We start from the raw sequence: 20,808 nt of genomic DNA on the forward strand, positions 1-20,808 counted from the left end.
AGGTATGAGGGGCTACCTCTAAGTTTTTCTTGGAGCAAAAACTGACAAATATAATATAGTATAATAGATTGTAAAATAGTAAGCTACCGTAATAGTACTTACTAAACAAAAAATTCTTACCACATAATATATATAATGAAATCTAAATCGTCAAATAAGGGTACAAATCTAAGGTACAATGGTATAAATAATGAAACTTCTAAATGTATACGTGACACCATAAGATTGATGGTGCATTTTCCAAAAGAAGTAGATTTGATCAAAGGCATATAATATTTGAGAACATATTAGGGCCGAAAGGCAAATCCTAAAGCATTATTTAAATTGAACATATATTAAAAAGGGCATCTTATCCGATCCAAGCCTTTTGGCATTGCACAATGACAAGAAAAATGCGCACGCTCGTAGATATTATATTGCATCTAATTTTCTTGAAATACAAGATGCTCATTGTTCGATAAGAAACCAATTTTCACAACTTCAAATATTTAAGAAATATATATACAATTTAGTTTAGATCAAACAAAATAATTGAAGTCTTATTCAAATAAAATAAAAAGACGAGGGCTCATCGAGATTCTCTACGTTTTTCTTAAATCGTATATTTAATAGTTATTAATTGGAATAACTTTGTATTTTTGCCTTTAACTAAAAGCCAAAGGTAAAGTCAAATCATAATTTTCAAAAGACAACATTAATATTATAAAAACTTTATTAAATATAAAAAAATTCTTAAATAAATTAAAATAGGGTTTTAACAAGATTTTTTTTTTCTAATTTCCATATTATGTTTTTGTAGCCATAATCCCTTTGAATTTATTTTTTTTTAGAAAAAAAATAAAAGCTTAAAAATTAACATTTTAGAAATCAATGCAAACAAAATTTATGTCTACACTCATTTCGCTTTAAAATTGAACAAATCTCACTAAAATCAGCAATGAGCTTCTAGAAAGACTAATTCAGTTCACCCTTAAAAATAGATCTTTTCCAATGAGGCAACACTCACATTGTTATCATCAAATAGAAGTGTCTATGCAATTATTCCAGTGCAGATTCTAAAACTCTTGATGTGAGTTCCTTTGTGGAAGAACATCATCCAAAATAGATACCAACAGAAGTATATGTACATGGAAAGTAATTTCTTCACTGACATAACACAAAGGTTCGATCCCATAAGATTAAACATCTACTGTGCATCTATAAAGGATTGCCAATTTTTATCTGCTTCCAGCCAACAACATGTAGTCTGAGAAAAGAACGTCCTCTTCTGCCTCTATGGATCACTTCAGAGAGTTTTCAATATCAATCACAAAACGGTACTTCACGTCCTTCTTTATTAGCCTTTCAGAGGCTTCATTTGCATACTGAATTGGAATTACTTCGATCTCTGGGTGAATTCCATGTGCGGCACAAAAGTCAAGCATTTCTTGTGTGTCTTTTGTACCACCTGTAACGCTACCAGAAACAGTTCTCATACCTGCAGGGTGGTCGATTCATATAGTCTCAATAAGCTGAGAGTATTCCGACTTATCTAGGCTATGATACTTGAACCAATGCACAATCACAATTAAACTATTTTAAATTAGAAAGTTTCAGAGCCAGAATTACCCATGACAATGCTTCCAGGACTGAATTTCACTTCACTTGACCCCACCAGAACTAGGACCCCGGCAGTCTTTAACAGAGACAAGAATGGATCGAATGGGTGATCACCTGATGCAGTATCAATTATAAAGTCGAGTGATCTAGAAAGAGCCTGCATACAAGATAGTAACCATCAATTTATGAAAAGCCAATGAATGAATCATCTTCATTCTTGCTTGCGATATCAAGGCAAACCATGCACAATAGGAAGTCGGATGGATTTTTACCATCATCTGCTGTTCGTCTGATGAGACCACAAATTTGTCTGCTCCAAGCAGATTCAGAGCTTCTTCTTTCTTGGATATGCTTGTGCTGAAAACAGTGACACGCAATCCAAAAGCCTTGCCAAACTTCACAGCCAAGTGACCAAGACCACCTAGCCCAATCACCCCGAGGGATTTACCAGGTTGGTTCATCTTGTGGCGCATCATGGGAGTGTAAACAGTAATTCCAGCACATAGCAAAGGTGCTGCTGAAGCTAATGGGTAGTTGTCAGGTATCTTGAAGCAGTACCTGTAGATTTAGCACCAAAACCAGCATTTTCACCTGTACTTAAAATTTTACCAAGTTCCCTAAACCTCAGGTGGACAGATCAAAATTATCACATCAAAAGGCCTTGTGCCCACATGGAATCCTTAGACTGGACGCCTAGATCACATAATCCATGGTGAGCATTGAGGAACTAGAAGGCTTCTTCGTTCAAAACTACAGTGATATTAAAAGGGTTTGTATATTAATATCATTCCAATGAAAGCACCAACTTAATAATACAAGATGCTCACCTTTCATGAACAACAATGTGACTGGAATAACCTCCTTTGGTGACCGTACCATCAACATCAACACCATTAAAAGTGAACACCGCCCCCTCGCACAATGAACTTCAAGTCCATCATTGCAGTACTCACAATCTCTGCATGAGTTGACATAGGTTCCCACTCCAACATGGTCACCAACTTTGAAGCGACAAACACTTGAGCCAACCTCTTTTACAATTCCAGCAATCTCATGTCTGGTACACAAAATCATAAATCCATAAGTCCAAGGAAAAGATATGAAAAAGCTTGGGGACAATGGGAGTTTAAGTTAAAAATAATCCATTAGTAGAAAAAAAAATAGCAAGAATAGTACCATCTCAAAATATTTGTCAAACTAATCTTTTTGCATCCACGTAAACATCTACGTGGATTTTTTTTTTTAAGTGTGTAAAACCATCATTAGTGACTGTGGTTTTAAAAGTTTCAAAAATATCCTTAAAACTACAGTTTGTAACTGTGGTTTTACATTTTTCCTTAGAACCACCGCTGATAACTGTGGTTTTACAAGTTTCAGAAATTATTTTTAATATATTTATGTTTTAATGATATTATGATTTTAATATTATTTTTAAAATATTTTTTTTATCATAATAACGATAAACCACCGTTATTAAGGAGTAACCTAAAATCATAATTATTAATATTAATTTTTATATGAAAATATAACATTTTAAAATAATATAAATAATTTATTTAATTATTTTAAAATTTAAAAATAATATGAAAAAAATAATTTTCTTTAATTCATATGTGATAAAATTCATAAAACAAATAAATATTTTATTTACAATAAATATATAAATTTTTCACACTCAAAAGGAACTTTAAGAAAATCTGGTACATCTTTAAGAAATTTTGGTACATCCATAATTTACACTAAAATTAAAAATAAAAAAGCAAAGTTTTAAAATCTCATATTTTTTTAGTTGATGTATGGTTACATCCTTAAAAATATTTGTGAAACCCCAGGGTTTTAAAAAAAATTTGTAAAACCACAGTCTATGACAGTGATTTTTAAGGATATTTTCAAATTTTCTTACAATCTTCCATTGTCGGTTTAAAATTACTTTTTTTTTTTTACAAATTATCCTTAATAAATTTTTTCTTTATGACTGTTTTAAAATTATATATATATTATCTTTATTTTTTCATATTTTCCTTAAAATTTTGAGAAAATAATTTCGCCTACATTTCCATAAAAATTTATATATTTATGATAAATAAAATATTTATTTGTTTTATGAATTTTTTCACATATGAATTAAAGAAAATTATTTTTTCATATTATTTTAAAATAACTAAATAAATTATTTATATTATTTTAAAATTTTATATTTTCATATAAAAATTAATGCCAATGATTATGATTTTAGGTTATTCCTTAATAAAAGTAGTTTTATGGTTATTATGATAAAAAATATTTTAAAAATAATATTAAAATCATAATATCATTAAAACATAGATGAATTAAAAATAATTTCTGAAACTTGTAACACCACAGTCACCAATTGTGGTTCTAACTCTGTGGACTTCTTCCCTTCCCACGTCAACGGTCCAGTGGAAGAGCCGCTACTAGGCTTATCTCCTTATGTTGATACACTCGGCCTTCAACTTCAGTAAGAAATACCTCCACTAGCTTCCTAGAGGCGTTCAGTGAGAACGAAAGGATTATTGAAGAAGGACCTCAAGCTTATGAAGTGCTTAGTGCAGAGATGAAGAAATTGGAAAACTTTTAAAACCATAGTCACCAACGGTGATTTTACACACTTAAAAAAAAAATTATATAGATGCTTATGTGGATGTAAAAAGATTAATTTGATAAATATTTTGAGATGGGTACTATTCTTGCCATTTTTTTCTACCAATGGATTATTTTTAACTTAAACTAGGACGATGGACCATTTTATCATACAGTCAGGCTACATACCCAGGTACCAAAGGATACTTAGCGTCTCCGAGTTTATTCCTAGCCCAGCTTACATCAGCATAACAAACCCCACAGTGTGTGATATTCAATGAAACATCATCACTTCCAAGAGCCCTGTATAATATTCCCAAAATATGTGTGGATGTAAGCTTGTACACTATCAACAAGACAACCAAGGGAAAGGTGGGGGTAGAGTAAAAACATTTCATTCTACTTTCCTGCGGCTGAATTTGTAAGGTGATAGAAGGCCAGATGGATCTCTTGCCGCCCATGCTAAGCAGTTGTCATCTGCACTTTCAGAAGTCATTCTGAATTGCTCTGTCCACCATACCATAAACCAACAAGGCACACTCATTATATCAGATGTAGAATCAAGACAAAAGGGAGTTGATCCTAATAACATGTACAGGCAATGGCCAATCCTACACGAATCAAACGAGTCCAATTCCAGTTTGGGATTGAATTACTACAAAATAAAATCTTGATATCCAGACTCCACAGTTTTCCAAAACCGGGGACATGATTCAAGTTGGAATTCCAACCCTACTGCCAACAGGTACCACGGTTGATGGGAGAAACAGAATACAAGAGGTGAATCCTTATGATTTGTGACCTTGTGGGCGACTGGCGTGACTTGATGATATAAATTAAACATGCAGAATTAATAAATAAATAAATACAAGACCCCTATGATTTCCAATGTTATCTGAAAAGTTGGTGTAGAGAGAAGAAGCCGATTTGGGTTAACCTGCGGGAAGAGACTGTCGGCGAAGGCAAAAGCTCAAAAAGACAGATCGTACTGTACTCCCAGTGAACAACGCAACTTCTATATATGCATATACACTCCTGCTTGGGCCTCGTCTTCATTGGCCCAACAATCAAACCAGACCACGTAAGCTCTCACCTCACCCATATGGGCCATATCCAACCCACACGTAAGCAATGACCTCTTTAACCTGCCCCGCATCCATTTGTCTAGATTTAACCTACCCTTGTAGCCACACTTCATTTTAAAGTGATTTTATATGCCGACTTTGATTTGGAAGAGTTGCCTTCTTTTAATTTTATTTATTTTACATTAATTGCCGGTTGGTACCTGGGATGTTGAGGCCTCGTATCCCTGATGATCCACGTAGTTGCTAAATGGAGGGACGTACGATCTCAACTAATATAAATTCCTGGTTCAGCTGTTCCTGCAAAAGGCGTCCGGACAGGGTGTCCGGACACATCCTCCGATGGTTTTGTCAGCCATGGTTAGAGAGAATAATTAGTTGGCCTTTTACTAGGTATTGTAAGCTTACCTTCCTTTTTGTGCGAAGGTTCATATATATAGTATCAGAAGTTCTCTCTCCTCCATAAATGATGGAAGGCTTTTTGGTTTACCATGATGCCATTAGGTGGTGGTAGAATCATCATCACCCTACGGGTGGCTGACAAAGATATGGGAGGCGTAGTGACTGTCAGAGATCGTGGAAAGTGACTTGCCGTCACTTTATTCCTGTCCTTTCACTCTGCAGGTGGCGGAACGTGAGCCATGACAGGTTGTTGTGATGACGTGTAAGACTTGCTTACTTCTATCAATGATCCGGATAAACATATCCGGATAGGTTATGGCGGTCGTCCGGATGTATTATGGCGGTCGTCCGGATGTGTTGTTTGTGAGTGCTGTGTGTTTCTCCTTTTAGGGAGTCCGGATTGGAGAAGCGCGTCATGTGTACTCTTGGGGAATCTGGTTTCTCCTTTTAGGGAGTCCGAATAGGAGAAGCGCGCCATGTGTACTCTTGGAGAATCCGGATGGGGATACTCCGGATAGGATCGCGTGCCACGTGTCCTCAGGGATGGGTCCCTACATGGGACATGGGACTGGACTGATCCCTACAAAGTCTACAAGTTTTTATTGAGTGTAAAAGGACATTTTTGACCTTCCAATTTTTAATCCAAATGGGTGTTAATGACATTTGTATTTTAACACAATTAAAATAAGATGGTTGACAAAACGATTGTTTCAGGCCGACGGAAAACTCCTTCAATCTCTTGGTCAACCATTAAGGAAGAGTCCAATGTAACAATTAAAAATAATTTTAAAAAATAAATAAAAATAATTAATTTAATTTTAAGTCCACATCTTCATTTTATATTTTTATTATCGTTTACTTTAATTACCTCTACGACATTTATTGTCACTCAACCTTCTTTACCCTGATCATAATTTATGAAAATAAATATATCAATTTTTATAAAATAACTTTAATACTTAAAAGTAAGAATTAAGTAATAAATTTTAAGTTAATAATTTAAGTATAATTTAATTTAAATCATTAAATAATAAGTATTAAGTTTTATCAAATAATAGTCTAATATCATCTTAAAATTCATTCCAAAAACTATAACCAATTATTAGGACATTCCATTTTTGTTACGCCTTTATCTATTATTATTATTTTGTACATGTACCCGAATTTAGGATTGATTGTATTTGACCTCTTAATATGTGATTATTTTGTATTTAACCTCCTACCCATATTTTGCCTTTAACATCTCATATATCCAATTACTTTGTATCTTACACAAAGAATATTTATTTATACCTTAATCTTATGTATTAATACTGGGCTTGACATATTTATACTTTTAGTTGTACCTGTCCAATTACTTTTATTCAACGCTCTAAGCAAAAAAGTCGAAATGATACCGATACCCTGAATTTTTCCTTTGTAGAGCCATATGTGTAGGGAAATTTTCTGCAGTCAGGTGAGACACTGGTATTTAGAAAACTTCCTGCATATAGATGTGACAATAATACCAGAAAAATACCATTCGAAGTGGTGGCACTGGGAGAATTGACCCCCATCTCCATTATTTCCGACTTGTTTTACAAAATAACCCCATAAAGGGAATAACATCAAGTTGGGATTGAAGAGGCACCAGCCAGAAACAACTTTAATAAGCCAGTTTCTTCATCCTCGATACTAAAGATAGTCCATCTGCGGAGCCAAAAACATTGTACTGGATCTATAGAAATGTAAGATATAGAAGAGACATCTCAAGGATGCTTCCAAACTATGGCCAAAACACCTCGCAGCAGGAAATCTAGGGGAACATCTCAAGGATGCTTCAAACCTGCAAATACATGCCATATGCACGGCATTCCAGAAACCAGTGCAGAACATCACATCTCAGGAGGTATCTAAGATTTCTCACCAAAAAAGTGGGGAAAGGGAAGGTGGCGGCGGGCCGCCTAAAAGTCACCAAACACACCATGCAAATAGTTTTGGTGCAATAAAACAATGGAGAAATTCGTAAGGATGCATGCTGCAAAATGGAGCACTTAGCCAGTCTGGATCGTAATAAACATTAGAATGGGCCAGTTGACCATGACATCATTTCCTGATCTGGTCGAGGTGCAAAATACAGGCATTTTATCTAATTCACTTTTTCCTCTTCGTGGAACGTTTCTTAGTCTGCGGTTTGTGTTCTAGGGAGCTCCTTAATTGGGCTACTTCAGGGTCTTCAGGTAGAGTACAGTGCAGAAATTTCTTGCTGGAACCAACATGGTTGCAGAACAGCTTCAGCATCTTCCTTCCCCTCATCCATTTGAGCATTATCTTCATGTGTGTTTTGCTGTTCAATCCACTAATACCAGCTTCCTAAAACGAAAAAAAGTGAAATCAGATCATAAACATCAAATTTGTACAAACAAAAATGTTGATGTACCTATCCTTCTCTATTTTTTATTTTGTTCATTTTTTGGTTCAGAAAGCTTATCAATAGAAAACAATAGCCCTCCCACAATAGCAAAAACCAATTGCGATTATTTAAATTGGTAATCTGGATATCCAATATATACACACACACATACATCAAACAATCACACATGCACGCACACTTACAGGATTCGTGGGTGCATGCATCTTCATCAATATTCAGAATCTACAGCCAAAACCAGACTTTTGTATGGTAGTTTGGAAAACATCCTAAACCATGTGACTCAACTCCCCATCTATTTTACTTCCTTCCTCTTCCTCTGTTTTGTAGCTTTTCTTTTCATTGGTTCAGGTGTGGTTCTGGTGGTTGTGCTTTTTTATGTTTCCAAGTCAAAGATTTCCTTCTACATTGTTTTCTCTTTCCTCTCCTTTTAATAAAATCTCGACATTTCTTATTTTATAATAAGGATTCAAAAAACCCCCAACCTAGGTCAAATAAATACACTGTGCTACGGGTTATTATTCTGGAGGCCAATCTTTGTACATAAGTAGCAAGATGAGCCCTGTGTTCACTACACAAATTGTTGAGGCTAAGGGATTGCATCCAATTAGAAAAGCACAGCCATCCAACAGATTCACAATATTCTGATACGCAGATCACAATATTTCCATACAAGTAAGCATATTTCTGTTGAAGCAGATCTCTGCTTTCCACTATATTGATCCGTCCATATCTCATCAACACCCTTAACCTGAGTTTTTAATGCAAACAAGGATCTATAAGGCCAATCAGAATATAAAACTGAGTCCCTCATGCAACAGATGCCACAAGGTGGATAATGCATGAGAATCGGGACCATGAGAAGTTCAGACAAGTATAAATACAACTCTTTTCGTAGGCTTGCACTAACAGGAAAAACTGATGCGTCTAAATAGATGTCGCACATAAAGATGCAAAGATAATAAACAAAATACTGAAGCAGGGGCACATACAAAAACCAATATGATGCTGCTAGCTTCATTACTTTTTCATTTTTTTTTTCCTTCATTTTCCTGTCTTATTGCTCAAATTTATTTATTTATTTATTTTTTATAGATAAGAAACAATAAACTTAGAACCTAGGATGGTGTCCCAATGATGAGAAACAAAAGAAACTTGCTCTAAAACTCTTTTACTTTGATACAACATATGAATTGAGTGTTTTACTGGATACCGGCAGGGGCATGTGCTATGGCAAGTACAAAATGATAAAACTACTAAATTCTTGTGGTTAATTGATTATATTAGATCCATTAACATTAAAAAGCTTATATCTAGATAATGATGGTTTGAGCTTGATTGAAAAGGTATAATGGTGAAACTATATTTGGCATTTGATAGCGCGAGTAAAGAGCATTCATATATAAGCATATGCTCCTAGCATCTAAGGTATTCAATAAAGACTAAGATTATTGCCAACACAATTACACTATACTTATGCTATGTTTGGTTCCAAGAAAATACAAAAGAAAGAAATAAAAATATAAAGGAAAATGATTTTTCTTATGTTTGGTTTTACAAAAAATAGGGAAAAAAAATCAAATATAATTATAATTAGTTAAAAATGTATATATTTTTTAAATTATTTAATCTTTGATCAAAGTAAATAAATTAGTATTTGATGTTAATCCAAGCTTATTTCACTTATTTTAACTAAATATAAGAAAATCATTTTTCTTTAACATGTTTATGTCTTTCCTGGAATCAAATATAACGTAAATCTACTTTTTATTTTCGTTCACATTTTCTTTTCCTTTACCTTTCCTCTATATTTTATTTTCCTTACAATTTCCCTCAAGTTTTTGAACCAAACATACCCTTAAAAATAGATCTTTTCCAATGAGGCAACACTCACATTGTTATCAAATAGAAGTGTCTATGCAATTATTCCAGTGCAGATTCTAAAACTCTTCATGTGAGTTCCTTTGTGGAAGAACATCATCCAAAATAGATACCAACAGAAGTATATGTACATGGAAAGTAATTTCTTCACTGACATAACACAAAGGTTCGATCCCATAAGATTAAACATCTACTGTGCATCTATAAAGGATTGCCAATTTTTATCTGCTTCCAGCCAACAACATGTAGTCTGAGAAAAGAACGTCCTCTTCTGCCTCTATGGATCACTTCAGAGAGTTTTCAATATCAATCACAAAACGGTACTTCACGTCCTTCTTTATTAGCCTTTCAAAGGCTTCATTTGCATACTGAATTGGAATTACTTCGATCTCTGGGTGAATTCCATGTGCGGCACAAAAGTCAAGCATTTCTTGTGTATCTTTTGTACCACCTGTAGCGCTACCAGAAACAGTTCTCATACCTGCAGGGTGGTCGATTCATAGAGTCTCCATAAGCTGAGAGTATTCCGACTTATCTAGGCTATGATACTTGAACCAATGCACAATCACAATTAACTATTTTAAATTAGAAAGTTTCAGAGCCAGAATTACCCATGACAATGCTTCCAGGACTGAATTTCACTTCACTTGGGAACCCCACCAGAACTAGGACTCCGGCAGTCTTTAACAGAGACAAGTATGGATCGAATGGGTGATCACCTGATGCAGTATCAATTATAAAGTCGAGTGATCTAGAAAGAGCCTGCATACAAGATAGTAACCATCAATTTATGAAAAGCCAATGAATGAATCATCTTCATTCTTGCTTGCGATATCAAGGCAAACCATGCACAATAGGAAGTCGGATGGATTTTTACCATCATCTGCTGTTCGTCTGATGAGACCACAAATTTGTCTGCTCCAAGCAGATTCAGAGCTTCTTCTTTCTTGGATATGCTTGTGCTGAAAACAGTGACACGCAATCCAAAAGCCTTGCCAAACTTCACAGCTAAGTGACCAAGACCACCTAGCCCAATCACCCCGAGGGATTTACCAGGTTGGTTCATCTTGTGGCGCATCATGGGAGTGTAAACAGTAATTCCAGCACATAGCAAAGGTGCTGCTGAAGCTAATGGGTAGTTGTCAGGTATCTTGAAGCAGTACCTGTAGATTTAGCACCAAAACCAGCATTTTCACCTGTACTTAAAATTTTACCAAGTTCCCTAAACCTCAGGTGGACAGATCAAAATTATCACATCAAAAGGCCTTGTGCCCACATGGAATCCTTTGACTGGACGCCTAGATCACATAATCCATGGTGAGCATTAAGGAATTAGAAGGCTTCTTCGTTCAAAACTACAGTGATATTAAAAGGGTTTGTATATTAATATCATTCCAATGAAAGCACCAACTTAATAATACAAGATGCTCACCTTTCATGAACAACAATGTGACTGGAATAACCTCCTTTGGTGACCGTACCATCAACATCAACACCATTAAAAGTGAACACCGACCCCCTCGCACAATGAACTTCAAGTCCATCATTGCAGTACTCACAATCCCTGCATGAGTTGACATAGGTTCCCACTCCAACATGGTCACCAACTTTGAAGCGACGAACATTTGAGCCAACCTCTTTTACAATTCCAGCAATCTCATGTCTGGTACACAAAATCATAAATCCATAAGTCCAAGGAAAAGATATGAAAAAGCTTGGGGACCATGGACCATTTTATCATACAGTCAGGCTACATACCCAGGTACCACAGGATACTTAGAGTCTCCGAGTTTATTCCTAGCCCAGATTACATCAGCATAACAAACCCCACAGTGTGTGATATTCAATGAAACATCATCACTTCCAAGAGCCCTGTATAATATTCCCAAAATATGTGTGGATGTAAGCTTGTACACAATCAACAAGACAACCAAGGGAAAGGTGGGGGTAGAGTAAAAACATTTCATTCTACTTACCTGCGGCTGAATTTGAAAGGTGATAGAAGGCCAGATGGATCTCTTGCCGCCCATGCTAAGCAGTTGTCATCTGCACTTTCAGAAGTCATTCTGAATTGCTCTGTCCACCATACCATAAACCAACAAGGCACACTCATTATATCAGATGTAGAATCAAGACAAAAGGGAGTTGATCCTAATAACATGTACAGGCAATGGCCAATCCTACACGAATCAAACGAGTCCAATTCCAGTTTGGGATTGAATTACTACAAAATAAAATCTTGATATCCAGACTCCACAGTTTTCCAAAACCGGGGACATGATTCAAATTGCAATTCCAACCCTACTGCCAACAGGCACCATGGTTGATGGGAGAAACAGAATACAAGAGGTAAATCCTTATGATTTGTCGCCTTGTGGGCGACTGGCGTGACTTGATGATATAAATTAAACATGCAGAATTAATAAATAAATAAATACAAGACCCCTATGATTTCCAATGTTATCTGAAAAGTTGGTGTAGAGAGAAGAAGCCGATTTGGGTTTACCTGCGGGAAGAGACTGTCGGCGAAGGCAAAAGCTCAAAGGCAAAGGCAGATCGTACTGTACTCCCAGTGAACAACGCAACTTCTATATATGCATATACACTCCTGCTTGGCCCTCGTCTTCATTGGCCCAACAATCAAACCAGACCACGTAAGCTCTCACCTCACCCATATCCAACCCACACGTAAGCAATCACCTCTTCAACCCGCCCCGCATCCATTTGTCTAGATTTAACCTACCCTTGTAACCACACTTCATTTTAAACTAATTTTATATGCCGACTTTGATTTGGAAGAGTTGCCTTCTTTTAATTTTATTTATTTTACATTAATTGCCAGTTGGTACCTGGGACATGGGACTGGACTGATCCCTACAAAGTCTACAAGTTTTTATTGAGTGTAAAAGGACATTTTTGACCTTCCAATTTTTAATCCAAATGGGTGTTAATGACAGTTGTATTTTAACATGATTAAAATAAGATGGTTGACAATGCGATTGTTTCAGGCCGGCGGAAAACTTCTTCAATCTCTTGCTCAACCATTAGGGAAGAGCCGAAATAATTTTAAGAAATAAATAAAAATAATTAATTTATTTTTAAGTCCACATCTTCATTTTACATTTTTATCATCGTTTACTTTAATTACCTACAACATTTATTGTCGCTCAACCTTCTTTACCTTAATCATAATTTATAAAATAAATAAGTCAATTTTTATCCAATAACTTTAGTACTTAAAAATAATAATTAAGTAATAAATTTTAAGTTAATAATTTAAGTATAATTTAATTTAAATCATTAAGTAAGAAGTATTAAGTTTTATCAAATGACGGTCTAATACCATCTTAAAATTCAATCCAAAAACTATAACCAATTATTAGGCAATTCCATTTTATGTTGCGCCTCTATCTTTTATTATTATTTTGTACATGTACCCGAATTTAGGATTGATTGTATTTGACCTCTTAATATGTGATTATTTTGTATTTAACCTCCTACCCATATTTTGCCTTTAACATCCCATATATCCAATTACTTTGTATCTTACACAAAGAATATTTATTTATACCTTAATCTTATGTATTAATACTGGGCTGGACATATTTATACTTTTAGTTGTACATGTCCAATTACTTTTATTCAACGGTTTAAGCAAAAAGTCGAAATGATACCGATACCCTGAATTTTTCCTTTGTAGAGCCATATGTGTAGGGAAATTTTCTGCAGTCAGGTGAGACAGTGGTATTTAGAAAACTTCCTGCATATAGATGTGGCAATAATACCAGCAAAATATTCGAAGTGGTGGCACTGGGAAAATTGAACCCCCATCTCCATTATTTCCTACTTGTTTTACAAAATAACCCCATAAAGGGAATAACATCAAGTTGGGATTGAAGAGGCACCAGCCAGAAACAACTTTAGTAAGCCAGTTTCTTCATCCTCGATACTAAAGATAGTCCATCTGCGGAGCCAAAAACATTGTACTGGATCTATAGAAATGTAAGATATAGAAGAGACATCTCAAGGATGCTTCCAAACTATGGTCAAAACACCTCGCAGCAGGAAATCTAGGGGAACATCTCAAGGATGCTTCAAACCTGCAAATAGATGCCATATGCAAGGCATGATTACAAGTGACACACGGCTAATACTTGAAAATGTCTATTTATCAAACCTTCCAGAAACCAGTGCAGAACATCACATCTCAGGAGGTATCTAAGATTTCTCACCAAAAAAGTGGGGAAAGGGAAGGTGGCGCCGCCTAAAAGTCACCAAACACACCATGCAAATATTTTTGGTGCAATAAAACAATGGAGAAATTCATAAGGATGCATGCTGCAAAATGGAGCACTTAGCCAGTCTGGATCGTAATAAACATTAAAATGGGCCAGTTGACCATGACATCATTTCCTGATCTGGTCGAGGTGCAAAATACAGGCATTTTATCTAATTCACTTTTTCCTCTTCGTGGAACGTTTCTTAGTCTGCGGTTTGTGTTCTAGGGAGCTCCTTAATTGGGCTACTTCAGGGTCTTCAGGTAGAGTACAGTGCAGAAATTTCTTGCTGGAACCAACATGGTTGCAGAACAGCTTCAGCATCTTCCTTCCCCTCATCCATTTGAGCATTATCTTCATGTGTGTTTTGCTGTTCAATCCACTAATACCAGCTTCCTAAAACGAGAAAAAAGTGAAATCAGATCATAAACATCAAATTTGTACAAACAAAAATGTTGATGTACCTATCCTTCTCTATTTTTTATTTTGTTCATTTTTTGGTTCAGAAAGCTTATCAATAGAAAACAATAGCCCTCCCACAATAGCAAAAACCAATTGCAATTATTTAAATTGGTAATCTGGATATCAAATACATACATGCACATACATCAAACAATCACACATGCACGTACACTTGCAGGATTCATGGGTGCATGCATCTTCATCAATATTCAGAATCTACAGCCAAAACCAGACTTTTGTATGGTAGTTTGGAAAACATCCTAAACCATGTGACTCAACTCCCCATCTATTTTTCTTCCTTCCTCTTCCTCTGTTTTGTAGCTTTTCTTTTCATTGGTTCAGGTGTGGTTCTGGTGGTTGGGCTTTTTTATGTTTCCAAGTCAAAGATTTCCTTCCACATTGTTTTCTCTTTCCTCTCCTTTTAATAAAATCTCGACATTTCTTATTTTATGATAAGGATTCAAAAAACCCCCAACCTAGGTCAAATAAATACACTGTGCTACGGGTTATTATTCTGGAGGCCAATCTTTGTACATAAGTGGCAAGATGAGCCCTGTGTTCACTACACAAATTGTTGAGGCTAAGGGATTGCATCCAATTAGAAAAGCACAGCCATCCAACAGATTCACAATATTCTGATACGCAGATCACAATATTTCCATACAAGTAAATTTTTGAATTATGCATATTTCTGTTGAAGTAGATCTCTGCTTTCCACTATATTGATCCGTCCATACAGGCTGGCCTTTTAATGCATCTCATCAACACCCTTAACCTGAGTTTTTAATGCAAACAAGGATCTATAAGGCCAATCAGAATATAAAACTGAGTCCCTCATGCAACAGATGCCACAAGGTGGATAATGCATGAGAATTGGGACCATGAAAAGTTCAGACAAGTATAAATACAACTCTTTTCATAGGGTTGCACTAACAGGAAAAACTGATGCGTCTGAATAGATGTTGCACATAAAGATGCAAAGATAATAAACAAAATACTGAAGCAGGGGCACATACAAAAACCAATATGATGCTGTTAGCTTCATTACTTTTTCGTTTTTTTTTTTCCTTCATTTTCCAGTCTTCTTGCTCAAATTTATTTATTTATTTATTTTTTATACGTAAGAAACAATAAACTTAGAACCTAGGATGGTGTCCCAATGATGAGAAACAAAAGAAACTTGCTCTAAAACATTTTTACTTTGATTCAACAGATGAATTGAGTGTTTTACTGGATACCGGCAGGGGCATGTGCTATGGTAAGTACAAAATGATAAAACTACTAAATTCTTGTGGTCAATTGATTATATTAGATCCATTAACATTAAAAAGATTATATCTAGATAATGATGGTTTGAGCTTGATTGAAAAGGTATAATGGTGAAGCTATATTTGTCATTTGATAGCAAGTAAAGAGCAGTTAGATACAGCATTCATAAATAAGCATATGCTCCTACCATCTAAGGTATTGAATAAATACCAAGATAATGGCCAACACAACTACACAACACAACAAAATTTCCAACCAAAAGAAGACTAACATTATGTTGGCTCCAAGAAAGTACGAAAGAAAGAAAAAAAGGTTAAGGAATGTAATTTTCTTATGTTTGGTTTTACTAGGAAAAAAAAAATCAAATATAATTAAAATTAATTAGAAATTACATATGCATTTTTAAATTATTTAAAAGTTAATAAATTAGTATTTTATATTAGTCCAAACTCATTTCACTTATTTTAATTCTTCTATATAAAGATAAGTAATTTAAAAATGCATACGTATGTTTCTAACGAATTTTAATTATATTTTTTTCATTTTTGCCATAGTAAAACTAAACACAAGAAAATCATTTTCCTTAACATTTCCTTATCTCTCCTTAGTACTTTCCTATAACCAATCATAATGTAAATCTATTTTTTATTTTCCTTCACCTTTTCTTTCATTCAACTTTTCCTCTCTATTTGTTTCTCTTGCATTTTCCCTCAAAATTTATGGGAACTACGCATAGCCTTAGTAAAGCAATATGAATACTTAAAAAGCATGTCAATACATTTACAATCAATGTGAACCATTCAGATAATATAATACAGTGCGATGAAATAGAGGAGTTTCTTATGATTGTAAACTCCCAATGCACTTTCATATGTTTATTATAATCCTCTCAAGATTCCCCCTCAAGTTGGTGCATATAAATCACACATGCCAAACTTGCCCATCAGAAGAAAGAAGGCACTCCTGCCTTCACACAAAGTGGTTAAATTTTCCCAGTCTTGATGGAGAATCCACATCAATGTGATAAGTAATGGTCACATTATTATCAAATAGAAGTGCCCATACAATTTTCCCGGTGCACAACTTTTTTCAGGGGAACTCGAACAACAGGAATCCACATCAAAACACTGTAAATAGAATGTAGGAGTAACATGTATAATACGTTGTGTATAAGGGGAAAAACGCGCACATACTGATAGGCATCTAGAGAGCAACATCATATGGAATATCTTCAAGGCACATAGCAGAAACACAATCAAGCAATACATAAGAGTTTATGTGTGAGAGATGCGACAGAAACACAAATCCACTGATTTGTATTATAAGAAGTTAATCTAGGTTTTCAAAAAATTTCAACAGGCTCTTCAATTTTGAGGCCATGGATGAGAGTATAGCGTCAGTGAGTGAGCATAGAGAGAGGGATTCATTGATGAGAAAGAGATTGCAAAAACCTTGGCCTGGATCCAAGTGTTGGAGATGGAGAGAGCGCCGTTTTGCTTGATAACTTGGTAGAGTGATTGAGCTATGGATGAAGCCTCTTGATAAGGAACCTTTGGATTGATTTTCCTGACGTTCACGGCGCATTTCCGAGAGAAATACCTCACAAATAAACCAGCCGCAACTCCCTTACCACCACCGCCGCCACCACAGAACCACATCTCTCTGCTTCCTCCGCAGTTGATCGGAATTTGGAAATAGGGGTTTGGACTTTGAATGAACTTTTTACAAACACATGGCTCCCTAAACCCCTTCCCAGTTCCCAGACGGGCATCACGTGTCACGCACGTGAATTACATTTTCCATTTTTATTTTTAGCATTATAGAAGTTGCTATTGGGCTTGTCTCAACCATTTTCTCATTTAAAAAAAAAATTCACAAATTTTTTATAAAATTTAATTTAATTCTTTTTAAAAATAATTTAAAATTTAAAAATAATTTTGTATTATGCCTCAGTATATATTAATCTTTATAAAAAGTAAATCTAAAAAATTATTTTATATATTTAATTTTTAATGGAATTTCATTTCTCAAAACAATAGGAAATGTTTTGAAGTATAAAAAGTATTCTCATCCCAAAACAACAAGCCAGACAAGAAAAAGGATTTCCAAAATCCAATTCACTGTGGTGGAAAAAGGAACAAAACCATATTCACTGTGCCTTCTGGTTCTGCATTTTTCATCAAAATCAAGTCACCTTGATGCTAAGTTTCCCCTTCTTGTGGTCAGCTTCTGGTGCTTCAATCTTTTTATTCCATTAGTTGCCATTCATTTCTATTGCAGCTTGGTTGTAAAGCCAGGCTTTAAATCAAATCTCTCAAATTTTCAAAGGAAGGTTATAGCATTCCATATTCATACATGTTTTGTCATGAGGTGTTATTTACTTGTCAATTCACTCATTCATATGCCTACTGCTTGCAGATTTGTTTGTCACTGTATCATATTATTTTTTCGGAATTCTGAGATAAACTCTAAATGGGCTTTTAGAAATTTAAATCCCTTAAATGGGGCTTATTTTCTTAGCTTGCCATCTCATTGTTCTCTCCATAAACTAGGGTGATTTGCTTCTGGGTCTGTGCGACTGTCATAAGAAGCACAAACACCTTGTGGGGAATGCTTCTCATGACACATAGACCAAGACACAACTGTTTTCTGCGGCTTGTAAAACCACAGAGCATAAGCATCACTTTGAATTAAGAGAAATAACTTAAAAGAATATTCTAGTTTGGCATTGAATGCCCAAAGTTGAACCAATGTCTTCCAGCTTCTGTTTATGTGGCTCTGCCTACCAGTTTGGACTCATTCATTTTCGGCACAGATCTGTTCAATAAGGTCATCCTAAAGTCTTTTAGAATAGAATAAAATTTTCCCAAAAAATTGTGATTGTGTTCCACACTTGAGGTTTTATTAGTCAAAGTTATTTTTCCGTTTTATTTTGTACATGTATTGTACCAAAACTCTGTTTCCCTTGAGCTACTGTTTTATTTCCAGTTTATAGGATCTAAATGTACTCATTTCTTCATCAATCCAGTAGTATCCCTCATGTTTTTATTTAAATTGGTTTGGTCAATCTATTTCCAGTATAGGGTCCATATAGAGTATGGCAGATACTGAGGGTATTCAGTTCAGCCTCTAGGTTGTGATAATGGAAATGGAATGGCAAGATAAAAGTGGTTGATATCTGAGATAGTGTCCAAGAAATCCCATTTAAATTTTTTTGAAGTTAGCCATCTGGTTCCCCTAAACAGGATGGATTTGCTGGAGATGATGCTCAAGGGTTCTCTTCCACAGTAATGTTGGCTGGCCTAGGCATGCTGTTTTGTGGTGAATATTGGTGATAACACCCAGTCCAAGAGAGGCATTCTCACATTGAATTTGTTATCAGTATGGGTTACTGGCAATTTAGATAATATGAGAAGGATCTGACACCATCCTTTCTACAATGAGCTTGGTGTGACTCCTGAAGTGAAAATGACAGAAATTATGTTTGCAACCTTTAATTGTGCCTACCATGTATGTTGCCATCCAAGGGGTACTCTTCCACTATGCCAGTGGCCATATCACAGGCAGAAATATAAATATTTGTGAAGTAGTCTATTGATTTGGATTTTCTTTACTGTTGATAAGTCTGTTATGGGAAAGCAAAATTGAAGCATTTATGTGTTTGAAAGATTACTATCACTTTTTTAAGATGCATTTTCTTATGTATTGTGCTGGCTTCTGATAATGTAGTCTGTCATGCATGTGATCCTCCAGCTTGACCTTGTTGGATGCAATTTGGGAGTGCATGTTAGATTGTGAAGTTTGAATCAGTTTTGTTGTACTTCGCTTGAGATGCCATTGAGTATCGAATTGTGCAGTCAGCTCGTGGGATTGAAGGAGGCAGAGCCCTTAGAGAATTTTTTTTTATGTGATGAATTCCAGATGCTTCCATTCAGAGCAGCAGAAACGTTTGGCACCAATACTGATTGCTTGACCATCTGGAATTCACGAGACCACCTAGAACTCAATTATGAAGTGGGATGTCGACATCAGGAAGGGCCCGTATAGTGACACTGTGATCAGTGGTGGGTCTACATGTCGCCAGGCATAGATCACTGAAAAATCAAGGAGATCACAGCTCTGGTGGCAAGTAGAATGAAGACCAAGGTGGCAGCACCTCCAAAGATAACACTGTGTTTGGTTTGGAGGTTCTCTATTGGATTCACTCAGCACGTCTAGTAGATAATGGTAATTTTTGTTACAATGTTTCTTCTTTTGTTTTTTTCACACAAGTTTAAAGAGTTAATCAGAATATTAGTCTTATAAAAAATTCTTCATAAAAACATGAAATCTGTTAATGCTCCAGTGGAAAAAGGCTATATGGAGAAAAACAAGAAAGATTTTTTTACAAAGGGTAGGAGCAGAATTTTATATTGGTCTTCAATACCAGAAGCTTCTAAATCCCGCATCATTTTTAGTTTTAGCTTTTAGATTTGCATGGTACAAGAACCCACTTTCTGTTCCTTCTTTCATTTTTTTTCATTTGGTGCTCTGATTTTCATTTGGGAATCTGGTGTTTGGTATGTGCATTGGATGCAGATGTGGATATCAAAGGAAGAGTATGATGAATCAGGGTCATCCATTGTTCACCAGTTCTAGACCAGTGATTTTTTTGTGCTTGCTTTGCTTTTCTTTTTTGTTTTTGGCACCTTATGGTCCCTGATTGCGTTATGGCCTGTCTACTTTGGTAGTTACTGTGGCTTATTTCTGTTCCCCTCTTACCTCTATAATTGTTTTAAAAAGTGCATATAGAATATATATATATATGCATATATTGTTTATCCTC

General features: G+C 35.3%; 3 protein-coding genes across 5 annotated transcripts; all 3 read right to left on the reverse strand.

Annotated features, from left to right (window-relative positions):
* Positions 1-1,015: 1,015 nt before the first annotated feature.
* Positions 1,016-5,127, reverse strand: LOC117931206 (probable cinnamyl alcohol dehydrogenase 1). Its single transcript, XM_034852129.1, is given in 7 exon segments — positions 1,016-1,477; positions 1,609-1,756; positions 1,872-2,157; positions 2,427-2,506; positions 2,509-2,656; positions 4,390-4,503; positions 4,608-5,127. Coding segments are annotated over 7 exon segments (1,158 nt in total). The 5' UTR covers positions 4,793-5,127; the 3' UTR covers positions 1,016-1,280.
* Positions 5,128-7,374: 2,247 nt separating this feature from the next.
* Positions 7,375-17,693, reverse strand: LOC117931214. 2 transcript variants are annotated; one of them, XR_004654003.1, is made up of 3 exons: positions 17,435-17,693; positions 14,076-14,648; positions 7,375-7,509 (listed from the first exon to the last, which is right to left on the reverse strand). XR_004654003.1 is itself a non-coding variant. In XM_034852144.1 (2 exons), the coding sequence occupies exons 1-2, from the start codon at positions 17,639-17,641 to the stop codon at positions 14,430-14,432; spliced, it is 426 nt and encodes a 141-aa protein (XP_034708035.1). In that variant the 5' UTR covers positions 17,642-17,693; the 3' UTR covers positions 13,792-14,429. The 2 variants fall into 2 exon arrangements, 1 of the variants encoding a protein (XP_034708035.1); XM_034852144.1 differs by lacking the exon at positions 7,375-7,509 and having other exon boundaries at positions 13,792-14,648.
* On the reverse strand, positions 9,976-12,597 carry LOC117931193 (probable cinnamyl alcohol dehydrogenase 1). Of its 2 annotated transcripts, XM_034852117.1 has the most exons (7): positions 12,482-12,597; positions 11,952-12,051; positions 11,734-11,847; positions 11,408-11,638; positions 10,853-11,138; positions 10,587-10,737; positions 9,976-10,456 (listed from the first exon to the last, which is right to left on the reverse strand). In XM_034852117.1, the coding sequence occupies exons 2-7, from the start codon at positions 12,038-12,040 to the stop codon at positions 10,260-10,262; spliced, it is 1,068 nt and encodes a 355-aa protein (XP_034708008.1). In that variant the 5' UTR covers positions 12,041-12,051; positions 12,482-12,597; the 3' UTR covers positions 9,976-10,259. The 2 variants fall into 2 exon arrangements, with proteins under 2 accessions (XP_034708008.1, XP_034708000.1); XM_034852109.1 differs by lacking the exon at positions 12,482-12,597 and having other exon boundaries at positions 11,952-12,461.
* Positions 17,694-20,808: the final 3,115 nt, after the last annotated feature.

The sequence above is a fragment of the Vitis riparia genome, chromosome 2, assembly GCF_004353265.1.
Source record: "Vitis riparia cultivar Riparia Gloire de Montpellier isolate 1030 chromosome 2, EGFV_Vit.rip_1.0, whole genome shotgun sequence".
Taxonomy (NCBI): Eukaryota; Viridiplantae; Streptophyta; class Magnoliopsida; order Vitales; family Vitaceae; genus Vitis; species Vitis riparia.